This window comes from Amphiprion ocellaris, chromosome 24 (genome assembly GCF_022539595.1).
Source record: "Amphiprion ocellaris isolate individual 3 ecotype Okinawa chromosome 24, ASM2253959v1, whole genome shotgun sequence".
Classification (NCBI taxonomy): domain Eukaryota; kingdom Metazoa; phylum Chordata; class Actinopteri; family Pomacentridae; genus Amphiprion; species Amphiprion ocellaris.
This window is the reverse complement of record NC_072789.1, coordinates 10,232,515-10,258,395: the sequence shown is the minus strand read 5'-3', so window position 1 is coordinate 10,258,395 and position 25,881 is coordinate 10,232,515. Positions and strand designations below refer to the sequence as shown.

At 38.3% G+C, this 25,881-nt stretch overlaps 1 protein-coding gene across 2 annotated transcripts; it reads left to right on the top strand.

The window, feature by feature from the left end:
• The first annotated feature begins 785 nt into the window (after positions 1-785).
• LOC111585687 (protein-tyrosine kinase 2-beta-like) lies at positions 786-25,353 on the top strand. Of its 2 annotated transcripts, none has more exons than XM_055008446.1 (30): positions 786-1,091; positions 1,201-1,527; positions 2,686-2,864; positions 3,296-3,383; positions 3,660-3,739; positions 4,638-4,700; positions 5,448-5,502; positions 5,604-5,744; positions 5,842-5,913; positions 6,027-6,128; positions 7,834-7,945; positions 8,338-8,377; positions 8,671-8,702; positions 8,796-8,843; positions 9,854-9,948; positions 10,096-10,177; positions 11,663-11,763; positions 11,915-12,030; positions 13,178-13,278; positions 13,393-13,482; positions 15,258-15,462; positions 15,647-15,752; positions 16,952-16,999; positions 18,058-18,177; positions 18,396-18,428; positions 19,153-19,177; positions 19,578-19,618; positions 19,733-19,867; positions 20,232-20,312; positions 25,162-25,353. In XM_055008446.1, exons 2-30 carry the CDS (start codon positions 1,324-1,326, stop codon positions 25,210-25,212), a joined length of 2,646 nt encoding a protein of 881 aa, XP_054864421.1. In that variant the 5' UTR covers positions 786-1,091; positions 1,201-1,323; the 3' UTR covers positions 25,213-25,353. The 2 variants fall into 2 exon arrangements, with proteins under 2 accessions (XP_054864421.1, XP_054864420.1); XM_055008445.1 differs by lacking the exon at positions 25,162-25,353 and adding an exon at positions 21,974-22,486 and having other exon boundaries at positions 808-1,091.
• Positions 25,354-25,881: the final 528 nt, after the last annotated feature.

Genomic DNA, 25,881 nt, shown 5'->3' with positions numbered 1-25,881 from the left:
CTGTATAATTCCATTCTACTACATTTCATAGGCAAATATTGCACTTTTTACTCCACTACTTTACAGATTTTGCTTAATAATGCAAACTGTAATGTAACGCGGCAAATCATTTATGGCATAATATTATAGATGTAGATAAAACTGCATTGATCACAAGCTTCCCAGCAGTAGTTAAATGATTTTTATCAATTCCAACATTCCAGTGATGAAAACATTAATGAAAAATTCTAAAAAAAAATGCCATTCTGCATAATGACTATTACTTTTTGTACTTTAAGCGCATTTGTTGCTAATATTTTTGAATTTATCCTTGTAACACAGTATTTCTACACTGTGGTATATCTACTTTTAATGAAGCATGAGATCTAAATACTTCATTCACTTTTGTTATTAGGTGTAATGTTTGTTCACGTCACTGTTTATGCTGCCATGTCCTAAATGCCACCACTAGTAGTTTAGGCTGAAGAGAATATTATTAATTTTACAGATGTTTTGTTATAAATCAAAATAGTAGACACAGAAGTTTTGACCTGACAATGGCGCAAAAGTTATTACAATTACTCCTGGAAAATGCCTTTTTTTAGGAGTAACAATCAACAGGTGGAATTTGCTGATCACATCTCCATGTAAATTTAGATCTTGAACATTTTCTGCCATGTTTAATGTTGTCATTGCTGCACTTGAAGGAGTTCCTTTAAAATATTCCATTAGAAGTCAATAACAGTCACCGTTTTCACCTGTAATCATCGAAAACTTTTGCAAGAGGAAGCGAACGTACTGTGGGCCGGGCCGATTTTGCACACTGTGCTGTTGCATGTGAAAAAGGGGGTGACACAGCAGTTTCTTCAGTCCTGTCAGTTTTTCTGTAGCTGCTCGTCAACTTCCTTATTTGCCCGTCAGCACTGTTTCCTCTTTCGTTAACTGATACGATTCCTCTTCAGCACACAGTTTCGAAAAGTCTTTTTTGATCTGCCAAAGAGGACAAACTGTACAAATCTGCACTTAACAACGAAACATGAATGTAGTCTGTTGCTGGGATTGAGCAGTCTTCATTTTAAAGAGGGATTTTTCAAGGTGCTTGTGCAAGACTGGTGAGTACAGAGTAATCGCAACAACAAGTCCAGTCTTTTACCGACGTACAAATGTTCCTTTAACCCAAAAGCATGGTTGTGGTGTGATTGCTGTCCTTTTTGTCTCCAGCTTCATGTTTTCTGTATGAGCGAGAAGGAAGCGACAGTGAAATGGTGACAGTCATGGGTGTCTCTGTACAGTAGTGAACACGCGGTGTGTGTCGGAGTGTGTGTGTGTGTGTGTGTGTGCGTGATGTCGGGAGACACCAGCACCCTGTCCTGGAGGAGCATGTCTCCCACCAGCCAGTCGGATTTCTCCGATATGTCTCCCACGACAACGGTCGTCACGGAAAACATCTTCTCGGTGAAGATCATCAAAGTGTGTTTCCATAGCAACAGCTCCAACTTGGGCAAAAACTTCAAACTAGTCCGCTGTGAGGAGGGATGGACTGTCAAGGTAAACTCTAGTCTTCACCCGACTGGATTCTTAGCAATTATTGATGTAGCTCTGTTCAAAGCAACTTACAGAGCACCTTACTGATTCGGTTCAGTTGAACTTATCTATATCACACCAACAACAATCAAAAGATATTTTGCAGAACCCACTAACGCAAAGTGATGTTGGCATGGAAAACCCTCACGTTAAACATGAACACAACTCAAGCATCTCATAGGAAAGATAGAAAACAGACAGAAACAAGGGTGGTGGAAGAGAGATACAGCAAGATCAGTGTTAAATGAAATAGAAGGTACAGCATTCAGAGTGTTAACCCTCGTGTCGTCCTGCGGGTCAAAATTCACCCGTTTTAAAGGTTGAAAATGTGGGGAAAAAAAAATATTTTCACAGTGTAACTTCTGATGTCCACATTTTCAACATTTTTGGGAAATCTTTGAACATTTTTTGGTGGAAAAAGATAAATGTTAAAAATGTTTCTTAAGAACATTCACAAAAAAAATCTGCTGGATTTTGGTTGATTTTTTTTGTGAATGTTCTTAAAGAAAATATTAGAAGATTTACTGATATATATGTGACCACTTTAGATATTTTTAGGATTTTTTGGAAGATTTTTACTAATTTTTTGGAAAATATTTACAATAATTTTCTTGCCAAATTTGGGGGATTTTTTTTTTTTTTTTTTTTTAAATAAAACTTTTAAGGGAAATTTTTAAGGAATTATTGGACTTTTCTTCCTGAAGGTTTTGCAAATTTTCTGGAATTTGGGGACATTTTTTGCAGATTTTTTGGATTTTTTGCAGACAAGGAAACAATATTTTTTGTTGCCTGTAAATGAGGACAACAGGAGGGTTAATTATAGCTGTCAGTATACAGTTCGGTCATACTGTAATGAGAATGACACAGAAAACTACATCAGTGATGGTTTATGATACAGGTGAGAGGGCTAGAGTTTAACACCAGAAGGGCCCAAAGAGAAGACCTTTAGCTTCAACTTTAGTTTTAAGAGTGAAATGACCAGAACATTTCAGGAAGAGGGCTTTTCTTGAGCTGTTTCATAATAAATCGTTTTTTTTTTTCTTCACACAGTGGTGAATTTCAAGATATGACATTTTTTTAAAATTTCCAGAGCTATATGCTTGATACGTTTTTCCATCATAGGAAGTCATCAGTGTTGTGCTGTCCAGTGGCTGTGTGGGTCCAGACATAAAGCACAGCCTCTGCTATGGTCTCCTCCTCAAACACCTCAAGTCCTCAGAGATGCACTGGCTGCACCCAGACATGGCCATGCTGGAGCTCATCCAACGCTACGAGCAGCAGCACCTAGAGGCCGAGTGGAGGTCTGTCACATTATTGTTTGTGTTTTGAAGCTTGTGAATTTTTAATTTGATTTGATCGTTTCCAGTGGCTACTTTCCTAAACCTTTAGATGCACGAGTGATTGGACCCAACCCTTTTCCATAAGTGGGTCAAAATGACCCGTATAAGAATTGATATGTTTTTATTCCATTTTTTGCCATTTTGGTTAAGAATAGTAATTTTTATTATTTGTTTGTATTATATTTTTGTCCACACAAGAATGATTTCATGTTTGAAATATGTTTATTTTTCACTTTATAACATGTTTTGAACATTTTCATGCAAACATACCACAAAAATCCACAGATATTGCAAGAAAACAACCACACGGGCCATTTTTGACTCACTTATGCATCTAAGGATTAAATACACTGACTAGCTTGGAGCTAAGACTGATGCTTGTTTGTCTCCAGATACGACCTGAGGATCAGATACATCCCATCAGACTTCATGAAGGAATTCCAAGATGACAGAACCACAATGCTCTACTTTTACCGACAGGTAAACAATGTGACTTGCAAGTTACTTTTTGAATGTTTAAAACTATTAGGAGCTGATTCAGAATCAGGATTAGGCTTAGATCAGGTGGGAGAGCAGTTATGATGAGTGAGAAACACGTTTTACAGCATGGTGTTGAACTTAGCTGAGTTTTAAAGATCCTACATACAGTGAGTGCAGACCATTTACCATTTAGACAACATTAATGGTTAAGTGCAGGTCAGTTTCTGTAACAGCTGTTATCAACGGAAGGTCTATTTGTGCTGTGCTTATCCACAGGTACGAAGTGAGTTTATGCAGCAGTACGCCTCAAAAGTTAGTGATGGAATGGCTCTACAGCTTGGTTGTCTGGAAATTAGGTGACGTAAAAATTATATATACATTTACTGCTGTTTTACTGATTTCCATGGTTCTGATTTGTGTCGAATTACAGATAATAGCTGGTAAAATCTTTAGAAATAAAAGAATAATGTTGACCATAAAAAATCCGGCTAAAACTGTCAGTGAAGTCCGCATTAATATATGTATTTTTATAAATATTAATGTTTTTTAAATGACATTTGATAGTAAAATTGCATTGCATTTAAATCAGCTAAAAATATCAATATGTTACAAATATTTGCAGTTACTGAAACTGAGATCTAGGATTTAAAGGATTTTTAAAATTCAAAATAATTTTCCTTTTTTTTTTACAGATTTTTTTTCTATTTCTTACATAAAAAATAATGTCTATTAAAATCTGGGGAAAAGCATCAATTTAAATATTGACCATAAAAAATCAAGCCCAAACTGTCAGTGATGTCTGTATTTTTATAAATAACTTTTTTTTCAAAGTTTGACAGTAAAATTGCACTATTTTTGCTGCATTTAAACCTGCTAAAATATCATTATATTACAGATATTTGCAGGTACTAAAAAAAGATATATATTAAGGATTAAAAAGTATAGATTTTTAAAACAATTTCGCAGTTTCTTCTTTTTTGTTAAATTACAGTGAATATCTAGTAAAATCAGAGAAAAAAGAAAGCATTTAAATAGTTATCTGTAAAATTTAAAAAAAAAAATATTTAAAAACTTTCCAAATCAGTACACGATCCATAATGTCCACATAAAAATTTGTATTTTTACAAATATTAATTCCTTCTTGAAAAATGTCTTTACAAATATGTGGCAACAACTGCCTTATAAAAGCTTCTAACAGAAAAATTTATTGTACGAGTTTTTTTCTTTTAATTAATGTTTTTATTGTGCTTCCAGGAGATTCTTCAAAGATATGAATCCAAATGGACTGGAGAAAAAGTCCAACTTTGAACTGTTGGAGTAAGTCGTGTTTACATCAGGCTTTTAGTGCATGCACTGATAAAAAAAAATACATTTGATTTGCTGTCGAGACATGATATTTCATTTCATTTTAAAATTGACGATTGCAGCACACATAAAAAGGTTTGGGGTCACCAAAACAATTTCACCTTTTTCATGAAAACTCACACTTTTATTCATGTGCTAACATAATTCTACAAGGGTTTTCTAATCATCAATTAGCCTGTCACCACCATTAGCTAACACAATGTAGCATTAGAACACAGGAGTGATGGTTGCTGGAAATGTTCCTCTGTACCCCTATGGAGATATTCCATTAAAATCAGCTGTTTCCAGCTAGAATAGTCATTTACCACATTAGCAATGTCTAAACTCTATTTGTGATTCATTTAATGTTATCTTCATTGGAAAAAAAATGCTTTTCTTTCAAAAATAAAGACATTTCTAAGGGACCCCAAACTTGTGAACGGTAGTGTAGGTCAGCTCTATGCCACTGTACACTGATGACAAAGAGAAAACTCATATGTGGTATCAACTGATCTAGATGGAGACGGAGTAAAATGATCAGATGCAGTCTGTGGTTAGCATTAAAAACACACTCACTGATGCTGAGAAGAACAAAGTTGGGCACACGTGTCTCACAGCTGGTTAAGAAAAAAATGTCAAACCATAGAAATGCGGCTTTGCAGCAAGAAGTGTTTTTGCTTGTCTCGTTGTTGGTCTGACTTCCGTTTGTTCGTCCGTTAGGAAAGATGTCGGGCTGGACCAGTTTTTTTCCAGAGAGCTCATTGACAGCATGAAAGTAGGAAGCTGAAGAAGCTGCTTTACACTCTAAAGTTGCATACAGAAATGACATGTTGAGTGATCGCTGCTTATGTGTTTGTGTTTGTGTGTACATATCAGCCCAAGCAGCTGCGCCGGATGATCCAGCAGACCTTTCAGGGCTACTCCACTCTGAAGCAGGACCAGTGCATGGTCAAGTTCTTCACCACGCTGGCTCAGTGCTACAGCTTCACACAGGAGAGCTTCGCCTGCCAGATTGTGGTTGGTTTTCACAACTTCTGAGCACCTCAGTAGTTGTGTAAATGGTTGCTGATTTTTAACAAAATGCAATATGTGTTTGTGTTTCCAACGTCTATAGCACGGCTGGAGTGTAACAATAGAGCTGGTCATCGGCCCCGACGGCATCAGTCAACATACTGAGAACTCAACAGTGTGTTTAAACTTTCTCTCACTCTCAGCTTTTGAGATTTGCTTCTTGACCTCATCATTTCAAGTGAACTGAGGATTTCCTTCTCTGTTTATTCCGTTTTACATCTCTTGCAGCCCATCTATCTGGCCAAGTTCTCTCAGGTTCGCAGTATTTCCTGCTCTGCAGAGAGTGATGGTCGGGCTCTGCTCACTGTGCACATAGAGGGAGCCCAACAGGTAAAACTACACCTACTGATTTGAATACCAATGCTGTTTTTGTTCAGCCGCTTAAAGCTGCAGTAGACAGCATTATTTTGTTTTTGGGTGCTATTGGGCAAAGTGATCTGAGAGGAAACTGGACTAGTCTTGTATCTGTTTTACGGCTTTAAAAATGTAGCACATAGGGGTGGATTTTAGTCAATTACAGGCTTTCATTACTGCTGTCAACTACAGTTTTTAACAAGTAACACCTCCACCTTTGTGCAGCCAAACTAAAGAACCCTCTCTGGATACAGACACTTGGAAATACTATATGTGTCCTTATTTGATGTGAAAAACTCTAAAAATTCACATTTTGACTTTTTATCTAATCAAAAATTGTAAATTAGAGAATGAATAACGTTTTTACTAATGAGTCAGTGATCCTGATGGTATTGAAACTGCTCAATAGATTATAATCTGCAATTCTACCAAATTTGAAGCAAGAGAAATGAATCATAACATTTCAACATGTACTTTAGTCATACTAGATGGTATCATTATTAAAGTAGAAAAGCACTCAGAGAGCGCAGTACTCCGCCAAGGCTGTTCATTCCCCCATATGGCATTGTCAGAAATGCAGCATTTTTATTAGAAATGCAGCATTTGTTTATTAGTTATTGATGATCAAAAATCATGGCAATATAGACTGTGTCCATTTAATATAGATTTACCCACAAATAAAATGACCTTGCGCTGAGCACAGGTGTGTGTTATGCATGTGTACGTTATGTACGGATATCGAATCGTGGGCGACGGGAATTGATGGGACTCGGAAACACCCTCACACTTTCATCAATTGTTCCTTGTATCATATCTGAAAGATAAGTCCTGATAAGTCCGCAAAGGTGGATTTGTAGTAGGATCACAATCATGTGATCATCAGCAGGCAGCTGACGTAGTGTTCACTTGTTGTCATAGTTACAGTGACGCCGTGCCGCTATCTCGCAATGATACTAAAATCTTTAACAAATCCGTGGATCCAGACTATAAGCAGCATCACTGCCAAAATCTAATGAGGTGGTCCTTCTGTCATTTCTGACCTTCCCTGAAAATTTCATCTAAATCTGTTAGTTCATTTTTGAGTAATGTCGTGCACAGACAAACTGACAGACGGACAAACGTACGCCGATCGTCACATTACTCCTTGGCTGAGTAATAAGCCACATTTTGCATCCTTTGAAATAATCTGCTCGAGGAAATGAGGCCGCCTTTAACGCAGAGCCCTTCCTTTTTTATTTGAACCTCTCTTGAAGTGCCTTTTACTTCTTTCAGTAATATTTCTACTTTATGTTTTTATCTGTCTAATAAATTCTGAAGATTTTAAGTCATGTTTAGGTTCTGTTCTGTTTTGCTGCTTTGTGAAGCATTTTGCAAACCTGAATTTTAAAAAGTGCCATATGAATAAAGATTATTCTAATCATTATGACCAGATACAGGCCGGTCCAGGTAAGGGGACCTTTAAAAGGGGTGAAAGAAACTCAAATTTATCTGTACAGAAAGCAAAAAAAAGCATTATTTAGTTTGGTGAAAAGTTAGCGCTACTTTCTGGAGTCTGGTGGATGACTGAACTTTGAACACGGCCTGTTTCACAACACTTTGACTTGTACTTTTAAAAGAGTCTCCTGAGATTAAAGTGCAATATATTTTAAGCACCTAATATCTTCTGTCTTCAACCCTCTAGCCGCTCTCAGTGAACACTTCCTCCCTGGCTGTTGCAGAAAACATGGCCGACCTGATCGACGGCTACTGTCGACTGGAAGGCAGCGCAGAGAGTTCGCTCATTAAAAGCAAAGGTAAGTAATGTAGCAGTGTGTAAGAAAATGCTGCTCTTATGAGTCCAAAAACTAAAACACAGTGTCAGTGTGGAGATAATTAAACTACCTGGCAGCACCTGAGTCATTTCTATTATTTATCAGCCTTTCAGATTCACTGATTTTCAGATACATTAATGTGCTTCACATCTCAAAGATCTGGATTAAACAATAAAACTAACCGGAGACATCTATTTAAAGGAGTTTTTGGACACTTCTTGACTCTTAATAAAAGTATAGTAATGAGGCTCCAGCCACATATCACAGCAAATACACAAAAGGATGAAATATAAACGCCTGAAACATGCATTTTGATGCTCCAGAGTGTCGAACTAAACAGGTGAAATCTGCGTTTAAATGTGTGATTCTTACAGGGAGAGACACAAGACTGAAACTTCCTGACATCCCACAGCGGTGAGTTTGATGAGTCACATTGGAAAGTCTTGTTTCTTTAATGCTGTTCAATGACACATATTTTTTTCCACTGTGGTGATAAACTGGTGTGTGGGCATAGTTTTGTTTTGTTGTTTTTTTTTTAATTTCTATTTGAACACCTTCCTCCTCCTTCCTGTCGTCCTCTTTTCAGATTCTTTGCTTCTCCACCGACCCAAAATGTCACAAACACTGAAATTTTGCTGGCATTCGCAGTGTGAATTGTCACTGGCTGCTTGATTTTAAAGATGATATTCTCACTCTTTTTCTTCCAGGTGTGGTCCCAATACTCCTATTAGAGGTCAAAGTAAGTCTGATTGCTCAGTTTATTGACAAGAATTGACTAATCAGATTTTATTTGTAACATTTCTGTAAATTCAACATTTTTCTTTAATTTTAGATTCTGATATTTATGCTGAGATTCCAGAAGATACAGGAGACTCTGGTGGTGAGCAGCACTTCTCTCTAAAGTTATCCAAAATCCAAATTTAGCCTGATGTCCACCAGCAGTACAATATCCTTAAACGAGGTCATAAGTTGAGAAATATTCTTGCGATCATAAGTTTGGGTGGGAAATGAAACAAAAAGCAACTTTTCAAGTTTCTCTCTTCCCCTTTGAAAAGGACACCTATTAAAAAATCATTCAAGCATACGACAAACTAAAAAAAAAAGCAACAAAATGTATTTTTTCTTTTAGCTTCCTGTAAACTTGCTCTTAGTTCTGCTCAGCATCTTTCATTTTCTGCCAAACCACAACACTTGTAGTTCAAGGTTAACCCTCCTGTTGTCCACATTTACAGACACCAAAAAAATCCAAAAATTCAGCAAAAAAATTCCCTAAATTTCTGAAAATTTGCAGAACCTTCAGGAAGAAAATTCCAATAATTCCGCATCAGCAAAACTTCTAATATTTTCTTTAAAAACATTCACAAAAAATCAATTTTAGATTTTTTGTGAATGTTCTTAAGAAACATTTTTAACATTTCTTTTTTTCCACCATAAAAATGTTCAAAGATTTCCCAAAAAAAGTTGAAAATGTGGACATCAGAAGTTTCACTGTGAAAATATATGTTTTATTTTCACATTTTCAAACTTTAAAACGGGTCAGTTTTGACCCGCAGGACGACACGAGGGTTAAACACCATCGATGTGAAAACACAAGTGTACAAGTGTGAAAGGTGGATTGCAAGCAAATCTGAACACCCACAATGAATCCCATTCTAATTGCACAGTGACGTGTTGAGGAATTTTGTATACTTGTACAAAGGAAGGAACTAAAAAGAGTGGGAGGCAACATGTCCTTCCCATTTTTTAGTTTTTGGATTCCTTAAAATTCATTTCCTCTAAGCTTGAAATATATGTAACACACCTGTAGAGTTTGTTTTTGCATTTTAGGAAAGAGATAGAGGTTTAATTTCAAGGTTCATCACATTCCTGAACTCTTCCCTTCATGTTTAGAGAAGCACAGGATCTCCAGAGATGATGTTCTTGTGGGGCGGATCCTGGGTGAAGGATTCTTCGGAGAGGTTCACGATGGAGAATATAAAAGCCCGGTGAGTTCAGATGTTGTGAAAGTATCATCACGGCATCACATTAAAGATCCTGAGGACGAACCCTGCAGATTGTTCAAGCTAGAACTTACCTCGATTCTTGTCGAACAGAACTCATGTTCAGTGCTGGTGCTACTTGTGTGTTTGCAGACGGGGGAGAAGATCCGTGTTGCTATTAAAACATGTAAAGACTGTTCAGCGGAGGTGAAGGAGAAGTTTCTCAGTGAGGCGGGTGAGTACACTGCAGTGATTATTTCCTTTCGAAACGTTTTGCAGCGCATGTGGGAGTTGAGACGTCACTGCAAAACCTGCAAATGTAAAAAGTTTCTTTAACCGTTCATATAAAAAAAATGTTTGCCAAAAGAATTTACATGAAAATATGACATATATGCATTTAACTAGTTGTATAATATGACAGCGCAGGAGTGAAGTTGCTCAGTTCAGAACATTTCAAGGTTTCATCAGGCAGATAGCTGCTGTACTTCCTGTTGCCTGCTTGTGGCTTTGTGCAACAGCTGAGACTGGTGGCTGCGGTAGTTTGAAGGCCACAGTCATCCTCACACACAGACAAACAGCATCGAAGAAAAAAACATCACAGTTTGAGAATAAAATCATGCCATTTATGAAAGGCACTTAAATGAAAAGCTTAAAGCCATTGGTTGAATGAAATTTTTTGTCTGCTTGAAAAATATTGTATGTTTTAGTAACACTTTTCCCACATCAGTTTGTCTGGCAGTAACCTATGTTAACACAATGTCTGATATGTTATCACCTTGCAAAGTGTTTGGTGTCTGACTATCCTTTTAGCTCTGGTTTCGGTTGGGAATTTTGGGACTCTTGAGAGGCTAAATGCTCCATTATATTCAGCTAGCTGCAAACGCTGGGCTCTCTGTTACACAAAACAGCTATGCACAGCTCTAAACCATTAAATAATCCATCCATCTATCCATCATCAATAGACCGCTTAATCCTCATGAGGGTCATGGGGGGCTGGAGTCTATCCCAGCTGACTTAGAGTGAAGGCAGGGGACACTCTGGACAGGTCACCAGTCTATCACAGGGCTACATATACAGACAAACAATCACACTCATATTCACACCTACAGATTTACAGTTAACAATTAACCCCAGCATGTTTTTGGACTGTGGGAGGAAGCTGGAGAACCCAGAGAAAACCCACACATACACAGGGAGAACATGCAAACTCCATGCAGAAAGATCGCGGGAAGGCGGAGAAGTGAACTGGGGATCTTCTAGCTGCAAGGTGAAAGTGCTAACCACCAAGCCACTATACAGCCTCATCAAATAATAATAATAATAATAATAATAATAATAATAATAATAATAATAATAACAATTATGTGGCAAAAACTGAGCTAGAAGTTGCTAAACAGCTTTATTGATGGGTCATGGATTGTCATTTTGTCACTTCAAGTGCTTGAGGCATGAATATCATTTACTGCATGAGTGAGAAATAGGCCAAACTTTACACTTTAACCACTTAAGTGCAAAATCTTCCACACAAAAATTGAAGTGTCTGATTAAGGTTACAATGGAAGCTTGCGATGGTTACATACCATGTAGAGTAATTACGGACTCTGTGGGTTGGTTCTGGCAGCTGACAAGAAATGCCTCAAATCTGTCTTTCTTTAAAAGCAAAGCATTCTAGAAATGCAATTTTTCAGTGGTCAAAGCTGTATTTCTTTGTCTGTTCCAGGCTTGATGAAAGATCTCGATCATCCCCACATTGTGCGTCTCATTGGAGTCATCGAAGTCGATCCTGTGTGGATTGTCATGGAGCTCTATGAACATGGAGAGGTGTGTTTTTGTGTTTCTACATGGCTGATGATCTCTCACATTCATTTGGAAATATTCATCTTGACAGATGTTCAATCATTTGAGATGTGTTTGACAGCAGTCTACAATATGTTGTGTAATAGTGGGTGTTTTTTTTAAATTTCCCCGACAGTTGGGGAAGTATCTCTTGGAAGAGAAGTACATCCTGACCACGACGACGTTAATCCTGTACTCTTTACAAATTTGCAAAGCATTGGCTTACCTGGAGGGACTCAATATGGTGCACAGGTGACACAACTTCCTGTATCTGTAACAGGCATTCTGTGGCCTTTAGCCAAGATGCTAAGCTGAATGATAGAATGGATATCCTTGGTATTTTGCGTTCTTCAGAAAGACTCTGTTGCAGAACTTCTCATAAATGTGTGGCACTTGTAGGTTGCTTTACTTTCACTCTTCTGTCCAGTTCATCCCAAACCAGCTCCATGGGGTTTAAGTCTGGAGACTGTGTTGAACACTCAATGTTGTCAAGCTTTTGTTCTTTTTTCCTAAGGTAGTTCTGGAATAGCTTGGACTGACGTTTTGGGTCATTATCTTGCTGTAGGATAAACCCCTGACCAGCTAGGAACATACCAGAGGGTACTGCACGCTTATTTTCCTTATTCTGACATCTTAGCAATGTCTTTCTTGCTGCAACTCCACCTGTCAAACCTGCAACTCCAAGTCTTCTCTTCAAAGTTCAAACTGAGACTCCTTACTACAACCACTATTAAGCTGTGCTTGAAGCTGTTGTCCTGTGAACCGCATATCACCAAGCTGTTGACTCTCAGAAACTTGTCTTCTGATTCTGTTGTGGCTTTGGGTCTCTTCCTGTCAGAGTTTCCCACGGTTTCTGAGCCTGTTGATGGTGAAGAAAACTGTACTCACTGACACCTTGACTTTCTTTGCAATGTCTCTGTATGAAAGACCTACATTCCTTGCCATTTTTATAGCAACACACTATTTTCTGCAGTATAATACTGTTCTAATGATGCTCTGGAGGGTATGGTGCCACGGTGTGTTCCAGCACTACTTTTATGCAGGCAGATGGATTGTAAGTAATCAAGAAAAGTTGGGACACCTGTAGGATTTGGTAGCACCAACTTTCAAGGCTTGATCAATCCTCATTGTTGCAGACCAGCTTTAAGATGTTAACCCATTTCTTGTTCCGGGAAAAAGGAAAAAGGTAACCTTACCTTTTTTTTAACCTCTGGCAGTTTACCACAATTCATTGGACTTCAATGAGTTAAATTTCAATAAAAGAAACTGGGAAAATTGGGGCATTCTATAACTTTTGACCGCTAGTGTTATATAACATTCTTCTTCTTTGCATGAACTATTTCTTTGTTCTTTGTCACATCTTTTGGTTTCTGTCTTGTTTCCGTTCTGTGTCCTCCAGAGATATAGCAGTGAGGAATGTCTTGGTGGCGTCTCCTGATTGCGTTAAGCTCGGTGACTTCGGCCTCTCTCGCTATGTTGACGAACAAGAGTATTATAAAGGTGCAGACACTTACACGCCTTCAATATGCATTCACACTATTACAAATTTAAATTAAAGTAAAAATACAAGTTTCTCTTTTTGTCTGTGTCATAATATTTTCCCTCTGTGCGCAGCTTCAGTCAGTCGACTACCAATCAAGTGGATGGCGCCCGAATCTATCAACTTCAGACGCTTCACCACAGCCAGTGATGTCTGGATGTTTGGTGAGCACTTTAAACCATCTCACTGAGTCTAAGCTTGTTCTCAGAAAGGAACAGGAAAGCACTGAGCAATGTGAGGTGTTTACTGAGGCATGAACTGAGGCTCTGAGTTTTGGGGAACTGCATGACATCGTAATATGTTTCAAGTATTGTTTTTTTTACCAGAATTACTACCGACTCAATGTTCATTAGTAATAGTTTTATAAAGTATAATGAAACTAATGAAAAGGCGATGAAACTTTGTTTGATTTATTTATGCCTTTTAACAGAAAGAATGAATCATCTTTAAAGGATTCTCTCTTTTCTCATTTGTAAAAATGACAGTTTTACCTTTTGTGAACCGTAATCTAACTCACAATTTATAATGTATGGTTTCTGTGCTTATTTTAAAAGAGTGCATGTAGTGAGCCTCCAACAAATAACACAAGGACAATAATAAGAAAGATTTATTTGAAAGATGGTTATTTTTGTTGCAAAAACAAGGAGTGCATAGATAGACATAATATTTATAGGAATGAAAGGTTGCACGAAAGAAAAACTTCGGACTGAAATATCCAAAATAATACTGAAACTATAACAGAGTTACCATTTGCAGCTGCTATTAATTCAGTTTGAGGAAGTGTAACCTCCACCAAATTCATTGTGTTGTGCAAAATTACCCTAAAACTCTTCTTGTAAAAATATAACTGATTTATTTAAAACTGTTTTAATGTATATTAGCAATAAAGCACAGTAAGGACTGTGTTTCATTTCAAGATATCTCAGCATTTAAATTACATTTTTTGCTGCTGATCATAAACTGGAACGGAGGTTGACCTTTTGTGTCATATGCAGTCTTATTATCCATGTAGTAAGCTGGAAACATTAAAAAGTCCCCTAACCTTAAGAGAGCTAACTGTTTGTGGTGGATTTGTGCAAACTTGTGGTTGATTTGCAGAAAATGTCACCAGCAACATTCTGACAGTAATGAGAAGTTTAGCACTTCTGGCAAAGATGTTCTCTGGTGGTTTGTCTCCACAGTTTGACAGTCGAGCTAAATTCTGGTCACAAGTTTGCCATTAGTGGCAAACATGTCAGCTTATGTTTACCATAGATAGCATTTTTGGCAATAGGCTAATGGATCCTGGTATGAAATCTGTATCAATGTCACATTTTCAGGTGCTAATTAGATTTAAAGCAGTGTACTTCTAGCTACAGTCTAACTGGCTAACAGTGTAGACATTGTTAATGTGGTAAATGACTATTCTAGCTGGAAACAGCTGATTTTTAATGGAATATCTCCATAGAGGTACAGAGGAACATTTCCAGCAACCATCACTCCTGTGTTCTAATGCTACATTGTGTTAGCTAACGGTGTTGAAATGCTGATTGATGATTAGAAAACCCTTGTGCAATTATGTGAGCACATGAATAAAAGTGTGAGTTTTCATGGATGACCCCAAATTGTTGAACGCTAGTGTACCTTCACAACAACAAGCATGCATGGTGGGTTAAATGGTGATACTAAAATAGCTGTTGGTGTGCGAACATTAAACATTGTAGCAAACCTGAAGCAAAAAGCACAAATTCCAATCAACTGTTTGCCATTATTTTTCCACAGAAGTCCACCACAAGATTGCTACAAACCTAATATAAAAATATCATCTTGTTGCAATTGTTCACCAGAAACCTAAAAGCCAGCTAACAAAAACTATGAATAAGAGAGGTATATCTGCTGCTGGTATCATTGTAAGCCATATTTTGTGAATACAGCCCGTCATGTGTGTGTTTCCAACCAGGCGTGTGTGTGTGGGAGATCTTCTCAATGGCCCAGCAGCCGTTCTTCTGGCTGGAGAACGGTCAGGTGATCAGCCAGCTGGAGTCGGGCGTTCGACTCCAGAAACCGCAGCTCTGCCCTCCCATCATCTACTCCCTGCTCACCCGCTGCTGGGCCTACGAGGCACGCTCCCGGCCCACCTTCAGCCAGCTCGTCTGCTCGCTAAAGTACGCTCACACACCTGCACGAGTGTATTATTTCTGGTGCAAACCCCTCATTTACATGCGGTTGTTAGAAGGCTTTTCTCATTTGTTGGCCCCTGTGATGACTGATGGCTGTTTGCGTCGTAATGATTTTATTCCAGATATGCAGTAGGGCACCATCGGTGACTGCTGTCTGTGTGTTTCACAGTGATATCCACAGGATGGAGTTGGAGCAGGAGGCGGATGAGAGGCGAGGCAGATCGCACACCATGACATCGATATTTGACCCCAACCACGCAGAGCCTCCGCCCAAAGTACGACACAAACACACAACATGTTTATTTGAATATGAACTCAGCACACAAGGTGCAGCTGAGGTCAAAAACACTTGACCACTAAGTTGTAAACCCAACTTAGTCCAGATATTAAAAATCAGATGTGTTATTTTAAATACCTGGAGGTTTCTGCTTTGGAACCGCATCACAAATTTACTCCGCTAAGGCGACTCAGTCATTGCATCATTTTCACAGCTGAAATCTTGAAATAATTCATGGCAGAAATCACAGTAGTATAGAATGTGGCCATTTAATATAGATGTACCCACAAACAAAATGACCTTGCGCTGAGCACAGGCATGTGTTATGCATGTGTACGTTATATATGGATACCGAATCGTGACCTGAATATGTAGCGGGCAGCAGGAATTGATGGAACGTGGAAACACCCCAACAATTTAATCAGTTGTTCCTTGTATGATTTCCAATGGATAAGTCCCGATAAGACAGTCGATTTGTAGTAGGATCGCAATCATGTGATCATCAGCAGGCAGCTGATGTAGTGTTCACTTGTTGTCATAGTTACAGTGATGCCGTGCTGTGAACTTGGAAGGATACAGAAATCATTAGCAAATCTGTGGATCCAGACTATAAGCTGCATCACTGCCAAAATCCAATCGCTTGGTCCTTGTGTCATTTCTGATCTTCTGTGAAAATTTCATCCAAATCCGTTGGACCGTTTTTGAGTAACGTTGCGAACAGACAAACAAACATACGCTGATCGTCATGCAGTAATAATTGTGGATGCAGTTCCTGTAATGGCCACAAGAGGTTCTTACAAATTTGAAGATGGTATTGAAGTGAATGGGAAAATCTCCTATTTTATTAAATCAACATATTTAGTTTTTCACAAGACACAAGGCATCAATGGTTTGACAATTTTTCACATTAAAATGATCATTTTACAGTAAAGACAGTGCACATTCAATTCCTAAATGTTTTTTGTATGTTTACTATTTAATATTTTTGTATTTAACACTAAGATCCTTCTAGTTAAAGCACTCAAATTAATAAAGAATAAAGATGAAAATGTATTTTTTTCAGCGTAATAGTGACTAAATGCAGATTTTCATCGATAAGATGTACAGCATAATAAGTTGCATGTTGTGTGTGTGTGTGTGTGTGTGTGTGTGTGTGTGTGTGTGTGTGTGTGTGTGTGTGTGTGTCTGTGTCAACAGCCCTCAAGAATACAAGGCAACACCCTGCCTCGGGCCTCGCAAATACAGGTGTCCAAACACACACACACAAACAGAAATATACTGCAGTGTATAGCTGACCAAATTCAGTTTCACCTTAATTTTTATCTTCCTGCCAAACATATGCAATAAATGCTGCAAATGTACTATCAATAAATTGTAACCCGAACTTCTCAGATTACATCACAACACAATGGGGAAGTTTGCCTTTGAGTCATGTTCTGTGATGGCAACTGTGGTACGGCTTTTCAGACCAGCGTTTAAAATGTGCATGACTAAACCACAACAAGAACCAATGTGACAAAATACTTGAGGGGGCCAAAGGGGAATTTTAATATGCAAAAAAATGCACAAATATGTTTGAAAATGCCCTAAATAGCTGTATGTGGAGCACTATAATGACAGGTTCACTGACAGGTTCTGTGATTGGCTCTTGTGTCCTTTAATGGGCCAATAGCAGTCCTTTTTAGGGACGGAGAGGGTGTGGTGAAGTTTCTGGTGTCATGTGGCTGCTCAGTGCTGCTCTTCCTGTTGTGCTGATTGTGTGTAGAAGAAACCAAACCACAGTCAGCAACACTTTCAAGTTAGAATTAAGTATTTAATAGGACCTTATACACTATTGTTCAAAAGTTTGGGACAATTCCCCAGACAATTTCATGTTTTCCATGAAAAGTCGCACTTTTTTTCATGTGCTAACATAACTGCACAAGGGTTTTCTAATCATCAATTAGCCTTTCAACACCATCAGCTAACACAATGTAGCATTAGAACACAGGAGTGATGGTTGCTGGAAATGTTCCTCTGTACCTCTATGGAGATATTCCATTAAAAATCAGCCATTCAGGTTTATGTGTGTGTGTGTGTGTGTGTGTGTGTGTGTGTGTGTGTGTGTGTGTGTGTGTGTGTGTGTGTGTGTGTGTGTGTGTGTGTGTGTGTGTGTGTGTGTGTGTGTGTGTGTGTGTGTGTGTGTGTGTGTGTGTGTGTGTCTGTGTGTGTCTGTGTGTGTGTGTGTGTGTGTGTGTGTGTCTGTGTGTGTGTCTGTGTGTGTCTGTGTGTGTCTGTGTGTGTCTGTGTGTGTGTGTGTGCAGGCAGCAGAGAAGGACAGCAGGCCAGCCTGGGAGAAAGAAAGAGTGGAGGACACTTTGCAAAGACAAAGACAAGAGATGCTGATGGATAAACAGTGGTTGGAGCAGGAGGAGCGACAACTGGTGAGAAAACACACACACACACACACACACACACATTGTGAACTCCAGCAAGTAGTTTGTGGTTTTCTGAGTGTGATGAAATGATGTAAGAGACAGATCACATGATTTGTGAGTGGCCTTAAATAAGGTGGCTTTAATTAGAATGAAATGATTCAAACACACCCACTGATCATCGTTGCATTTACTGAAGCTGGTGTTGTTTTTTTGTGTGTGTGTAGGATCCTGTTGCGCGACTGGATGCACAAATCAAGGTACACTGTCTGCTTCCTCTTTTAGACATTTCTGTGCTGTTTTTGCACATTTTGGACAGTAGAGGGCAGCAACTCACCTGGAAATGTGCCATCTGTCCTAAATTAGTGTTTTATCAGTAGTTTGGTTCAGTCAGGGCTGCACAGTGGCTCGGTGGTTAGCATTTTTGCCTTGTCCAAAAACATGCTGAGGTTAATTGGTAACTCTAAATTGCCCGTAGGTGTGAATTTAGTGGTTTATTTGACTCTATATGTAGTCCTGTGATAGACTGGTGACCTATTCAAGTGTCCCTTGTCTTCACTCTAAGTCACCTGAGATAAACTCCAGCCCCCTGCGACCCTAATGAGGATTAAGTGGTGTAGATAGTGGATGGATGATTCAGTCAGCTTCTGCGACAGATTCTTGTTTTCTTTGGTTTTCTGTCTCTTTGAAAGTTTAATGTCAGAAGTGATGAAAGTATTGTTTTCCACATTTAAACTGCAAAATTATTAAGCTCATGCTCATGTGAAAGTAGGTTAACTCATCAACCTCACTGATGATTCTCCACACAAAATTTCAGAATAAAAGCCTTGTGTTTTTTTCCTTGTCAGCACCAATCATAGTGAAATCTCCTTTTGCACCTCCAATAAAAGAAAAGACTTTTCAACATCTCAACTTGAGGTGAAAAACTGCTGAAACCTGTTAAAATGATTTAGGAGGTATTGTCTCTTTCTCTGTTATTTACAGCCTCCTGAAAAAAGCCAAGAAAATGGTAAGTCCAGTTTCATCTGGTGGCCTTTCTCAGCTTTTTGTAGCCTATATCCAGCAGCACTGTGCAGATATTGATGTTAGACGTGATGATATGGGTCAAGTCTAACATTGAAGAGTGTGTGTTTAGATTTATTTTTGTTTAAAAGTGTCACTCAGTGTTTATGATTGTTGGTTTGGGGTTTGGGGTTTGTGTTTCTCAAATTAAGACTAGAAAAGGATGAGGAGAAAAATATGCAGAAATGCACTGTAAATTATTAAAATGAGGAAAACACACAGGAACACGAAACATAAATGGTTTCAAAATAACAATCACAACATGAGGAGATGCAAAAAATGAAAAGATTAAACATTCTCACAATATAATGTGTATGGAGTAAATGCAAGCTGCACATATTTTTCAGGTCCACCAGAGAAACCCCCCATGCCTCCCACAGTCACGAAGGTAAAACTCCATTTTGCTATTTGCATCAGAAAGAAGTGTAAAAATGCTTCATACAGTTGACATTTCAGAACTCAAAAGGAGCTATGTATTAAATTTGGTGACGTGCCATCGCAGCCTCAACCCACAGCTGAGCTGGACCGATCAGGTGATCAGGTTTACACGGGCGTCATGGCGATGGTGAAACAGGTGGTCCAGCTGAAGAATGACGTCAACACACTGCCAGCCTCCGAGTATCCCCACGCTGTCAAGGTAAACCCAGCACTTGGAATCATATATAAAGAAACACGAGAGGCTGTGAACAGGGTACAGCCCTGTTGGGTTAAGCTTTTAACTCACTAAATATCTCTGAGTGTTTACAGCAGGGGAGTCAAACTCATCTTAGTTCAGGGGCCACATTCAGCCTAATCTGATCTCATTAAAATCAGAGCATAATAACCTATAAATAACCACAACTCCAGATGTTTCCTTTGTTTCAGTGCAAAAATGTACATTCTGAAAATGTTCACATTCCACCATATTTTATCTCCCCTCTTTCCTACCCACCTCTCTCCCATTTCCAACCCTCTCCCTCTCTCTCCTCCCCTCCATTCGTCCCTCCCTCACCCCTTTTCAGGCGGTGGGTATCACCCTACGCAGCCTGATTCAAAGTGTTGACGAGATCCTGCCCTCTCTGCACAGCTCTGTCACCACAGAGGTAAGCTTCAGCTACTGTTTCTCCAACCACAGTGTACAAGCATGCAGTCAACAGATCAGATATGGCATCATTGTTTCACTGGGCGTGATGCCTGTGGAGAACTGCATTTCAGATGTAAAAAAAACTTAACTACTGTTCAAAAGTTTGCGGTCACTTAGAAACGTCCTTATTTTTCAAAGAAAAGCAGTTTTGTTCAATGAAGATAAGATTAAATCAATCAGAAACACAGTCAAACACAAACATTGTCAATGTGGAAACGGCTGATTTTAATGGAATATCTGCATAGAGGTACAGAGGAACATTTCCAGCAACCATCACTCCTGTGTTCTAATGCTACATTGTGTTAGCTAACCCTCGTGTCGTCCTGCGAGTCAAAACTGAGCCGTTTTAAAGTTTGAAAATGTGGGAAAAAAACATATTTTCACAGTGAAACTTCTGTTGTCCACATTTTCAACATTTTTGGGAAATCTTTGAACATTTTTCGGTGGAAAAAAAGAAATGTGAAAAATGTTTCTTAAGAACATTCACAAAAAAATCAACACCTGATCATCAACACCTTTTATTCCAACAAAGAGATCTTCTTCAGGGGGTTGATCTCCAATGCCTCTGATGCTCTGGACAAAATCCGCTATGAAAGCTTGACTGATCCATCCAAGCTGGACAGCGGCAAGGATCTGGAAATTGATATCATCCCCAACAAAGCTGATCGCACCCTGACCCTCATTGACATTGGAATTGGAATGACCAAAGCAGACTTGATTAAGAACCTGGGTAGAATCGCCACGTCTGGTACGAAGGTCTTCATGGAGGCCCTGCAGGCTGGTGCTGACATTTCCATGATTGGTCAGTTTGGAGTGGGTTTCTACTCTGCCTACCGTGTTGTTGAGAAGGTAGTTGTCATCACCAAGCATGATGATGATGAGCAGTATGCCTGGGAGTCATCTGCTGGAGGATCATTCACAGTCAAGGTTGACAATGGTGAGCCCATGGGCCGTGGCACAAAGATCATCCTGTACCTGAAGGAGGACCAGACGGAGTACATTGAGGAGAAGAGGGTCAAGGAGATTGTCAAGAAGCGATTTTTTTTGTGAATGTTCTAAAAGAACATAGACGTTTTACTGATATATATGTAATCACTTTAGATATTTTTAGGATTTTTTTTTGGAAGATTTTTACTCATTTTTGAAAACATTTACAGGATTTTTTTTGCCAGATTTGGGGGATTTTTTTAAAATAAAACTTTTAAGGGAAACTTTTAAGGAATTATTGGAATTTTCTTCCTGAAGGTTTTGCAAATTTTCAGAAATTTGGGGGATTTTTTGCTGAATTTTTGGATTTTTTTCAGACAAAGAAACAATATTTTTTGGTGCCTGTAAATGAGGACAACAGGAGGGTTAATGGTGTTGAAAGACTAATTGATAGTTAGAAAACCCCTGTGCAATTATGTTAGCATATGAATAAAAGTGTGAGGGGAGAACATGAAATTGTCTGGGTGATCCCAAACTTTTGGACACTTTCATTCAAAGATAAAAGTTGTAATATAAAGCAGTCCAGTCTGATTGTCTTAGATAAGTAGTAGAGCCAGCAGATGTGTTGGCATAAAAAAACAACTGTTGTTGAACCAAGCGGTACCATGTGATCTCCTCTACTTTCCCTCTCAGATCGAGGGCACTGAGAAACTTCTGAACAAGGATTTAGCGGAGCTGATCAATAAGATGCGACTGGCCCAGCAGAACTCGGTCACATCGCTGAAGGAGGAGTGTCAGCGGCAGATGTTGGCAGCTGCTCACACTCTGGCACTGGACTCCAAAAACCTGCTGGATGCTGTGGACCAGGCTCGAGTCAGGGCCAACCTGGCCAAACCCAAACCTGACTCAGGAGACGTAGAAGACTCTGACCAATGAGGAGGAAACACACAAAGCTCCCCCCTGTTGATCACACGGATGTGAAATCTATGCTCATGTTTGGAGGATGACTTTGTTTCTGAAGGACATGTGGAGGTTTCTGTGCTCCACCAAACCAATGACATGTTATATTTTTATTTGCTCCTAAAAATGAACCATGTTAAGTTAAACTGAACCAAAGCTGGAAAAAACTAAGACATTATGTGAACTCAATAATGTTTATACTGTTTATTCTATATTTTTACTATTAAAGACAGTGATAATCTGCAACTCCGGTGTTGTTTTTCTCTCATCTGTGCTGCAAAGACAATTTTAAGATTTATTATAACGAATAATAACTGTTTGTTTTCTACAGACTGAGGAAAAAACTATAAAAGAGTTAGTATTTGGTGAAAAAGCACGACAGCAACCCTGCCTGGGATGATACTTTTGAAAATCAGAGGTTATGTGCAGAAAGTTTGACTGCATGTAGTTCATAAAACTGCCACAAAATCAGATGGGGATATTTTCCAACGCAGTGCTTTCTTTTTGGAAGGATTGGACTGACAGGAGTAACATCCAATCAACTGCTCCTTTAACTGAGACCATGTTAAATATGTAAATATTAGAAAATATGAGACAATATTGGAACGTAATACAAATAGTTCATTGATCCCCAAATGGAAATTCTGTAATTCTATAAAATATAGCGCATAATTGACAAAAAAATTTTTGACAAACTTATTTGTAATAATGTATTCACAGGTACTTTTATTTTGTTGAATTTATTCCTATGCGGATCTGTTTATAAATGCAATACATTTTTGATAATTTACCATTTTTTGGTGTGTTTTATATTTACAAATCACACTTCCACACACAGATTTTGTTTACGCAAATAATATTGAGACAAATTATTCTGTCTATACACTTCTCAGTAGCTATAATTGCAAATCTTTAACCCTTAGATGCATAAGTGGGTCAAAAATGGCCCAGTGCATCTAAATGTGTGACCTTAAGATTACACTGTTTTACTGCATTTGAATGAATTAAAATGTCATTATTTGCAGCTAATTATTTTATTTATCTACATGTTTTAACAGTTTTAACAGCCACAAAGTCTAAAATCATATAGCAGTCACGGCTGTGTTTTCAATATTTCAATGTGTAGAACAGAATGATAAATGGAAGCACTGGTTGTCATGGTGATGACAGTGGCATATAAAAACAGAGGTCAGAGGATTCTAAGTCCAGACCTGAATTTGAACACAAACTTAAGGGAGCTGACATCTTGAAAAGTCAAAAAGTCTTCAAGCGGTTGCTGAAACCACGAAAAAACCTGAAAAATGGACGAGTACCGACCAGAAAAGTATCTTCTCACCTACACCATTGACAATACGTTACAAGACCGTAAGTGACAACTCTGACAAGGCAGAATTTTGTTTGTTTTTTAAATTCATCTTTTAATATTTTAAACACAATGATATTTGACCAGAGTGAACATTTCTGGTATAAAATATATGATTATTAATGACAAAATAGAAGTTTTAAAATGTCCACCTGCAGTGAACTTTAGAACAAAGATGGCGTCAGGACATTTGTTTAAAAGATGCTATCATCAGTTCAGTCTGTTTCCATGTGTTGAGGCTAGAGTTTGTCTCTTCTGGTTGTTGTCACTGAATTGAAATAATAAATTCATAATCTGTAAAGATGTAAAAATGCTAATTCATCCGAACTCACAAAAAAGCAGGCTAATTATATGAATTTTCTGCTAATTAGAAAAACAGTCTAAAAACAGGCCAATGAGAAAGAATACATTTAAAGGAGACCTTTCAAATGATATATTTTAGCTTGTGTGCAGTAACGTAGGCCAATCTTATGCAAAAGTCATTGTCTTTTGTTACTGCTTGTCTGTGCAGGTGTTTCCAAGATGTTTGTGTGATTGATACACAGTGGACAAGTAGATTTTTTTTTAAAAACATTTTTTCCTGTAATATTTTACCAATTTATTGTTAGTTTAGCAGGTAATCCTGTATTGTAAAATTATTGCTAATAGCATATAAAATCACAGAAAAACATAAAACTGCATGTTAACTGTTAAAATGAGTGTGCTTTACTGCATTTAAATGAGCAACAGTATAATAATTTTAAAGATATTTGTTTTATTAAATTACAGATAAGTGGTAAAAAATGGTAAAAAAATAATTAAGATTTTATTTGTTTAAAAAAAACATAATAAAATAAGATCAGAAGTTGTATTTTTTTTTATGATGCTTTGTTCTTTCACAGTTTGACTATATTCTCTATTTTGAATGTATTTAAATCAACCAGATTTTCCACGTTAAAGAAACTTGCCATTAATTGAAAGAAAAATTATATACATTAAGGATATTTATATATATACACATATATAAATGATAAATTTTTCTTGTTTTGGTGAATTCCAGATAATATCTCGTAAACTGAAAAAAATATTAATCAACACAGTAACTGTTGAAAAACAGGCTAAAATAACCATTTGACTCAATGATTATACTGTTTTGCTGTATTTAAATGTCCCAACATCTTAGAAATTATGTATATTATTAAGTATTTCCTACAAGGCAGTTAATCAGATGATGTTCTTCAACCTGAGTTTCTTGTAGAAGGAAGTGTTAGAACAGATATTCCAGAGGTGACAAGCACATTTCAACCACCACCTCTGATTAAGTAATTCAGGGTAAAAAATGTTTTACTAAAGATAACGATCTTATAGACTTCTGGACTTTAATGATCTGATCTAACTATTAAACCCTAAAGTTCTCACGGACAACGAGTTCAGCTGTGAGTCTCCAGTAGTTTCTCTGTGGAAAGAAGATGTGAATGGTATTCGAAAGTCACAAATGCACGACTGCCTCCAGGATTTACTTTGTGTGATAATGTCATGACTTGTGTGACTAATCTTTCTGTCTTTTGTGTCTTTGTAGTTGAGATGCCGAGGCAAGGACTGGTACTCCGCATGTTGGTCACCAATTTAAGGAACCGTCCTTTGACCGAAGAAGACCCTCCCTCCTTAACTTCCTGCATTCTTGGCCTGTATCTGAATCTGATGACGGGTTCCAAAGACTTCCCGTTCATAATTCTTCAGGGAGCCCTTGATGTATGGCTGTTGGATACACCCTTTGAGCTGGACATCGACATGGAGAATGCCACTCCATCTCCTCTTACTCGAGCACCAGCAGGTCTGATGGTGCCGCCTGCAGACCCCAGCTCTCCTCTTCGAGCTATTCGTATGCCACGCCATCCTGAGAAGGCATCGTACATGGAGCTGAAGGCCGACCGAAGGAACTCTGTTCATGTCTTGCGCTGTCGTGACCATGTCGTCATCAGAGTCATTTCCCCAGTTTTTCAGACAGACAACACAGAGCGGCCAAACCGGTGGAGGATCAGTGACTATGACGAAGAGGGAAATATACTCATGTCAGTCGTTTGCCTGTTCAAGCTAACTCCAGAAGAGCGTGCGGTACATTCAGCAAAGAGGAAGAGGAGCGAGGATGAGAGCAGCAGCCCATCTCCACCTAAGAAGTGCTTAAGAGTGTGATGGAAAACGCTCTCATGCTCAAACCAGGATATTCAACTGGTTCTTACTTTTCAAACTTTTTACATATTTTATATCTTTGCACTTGGATCTGGCAGGGCCCCTCTGC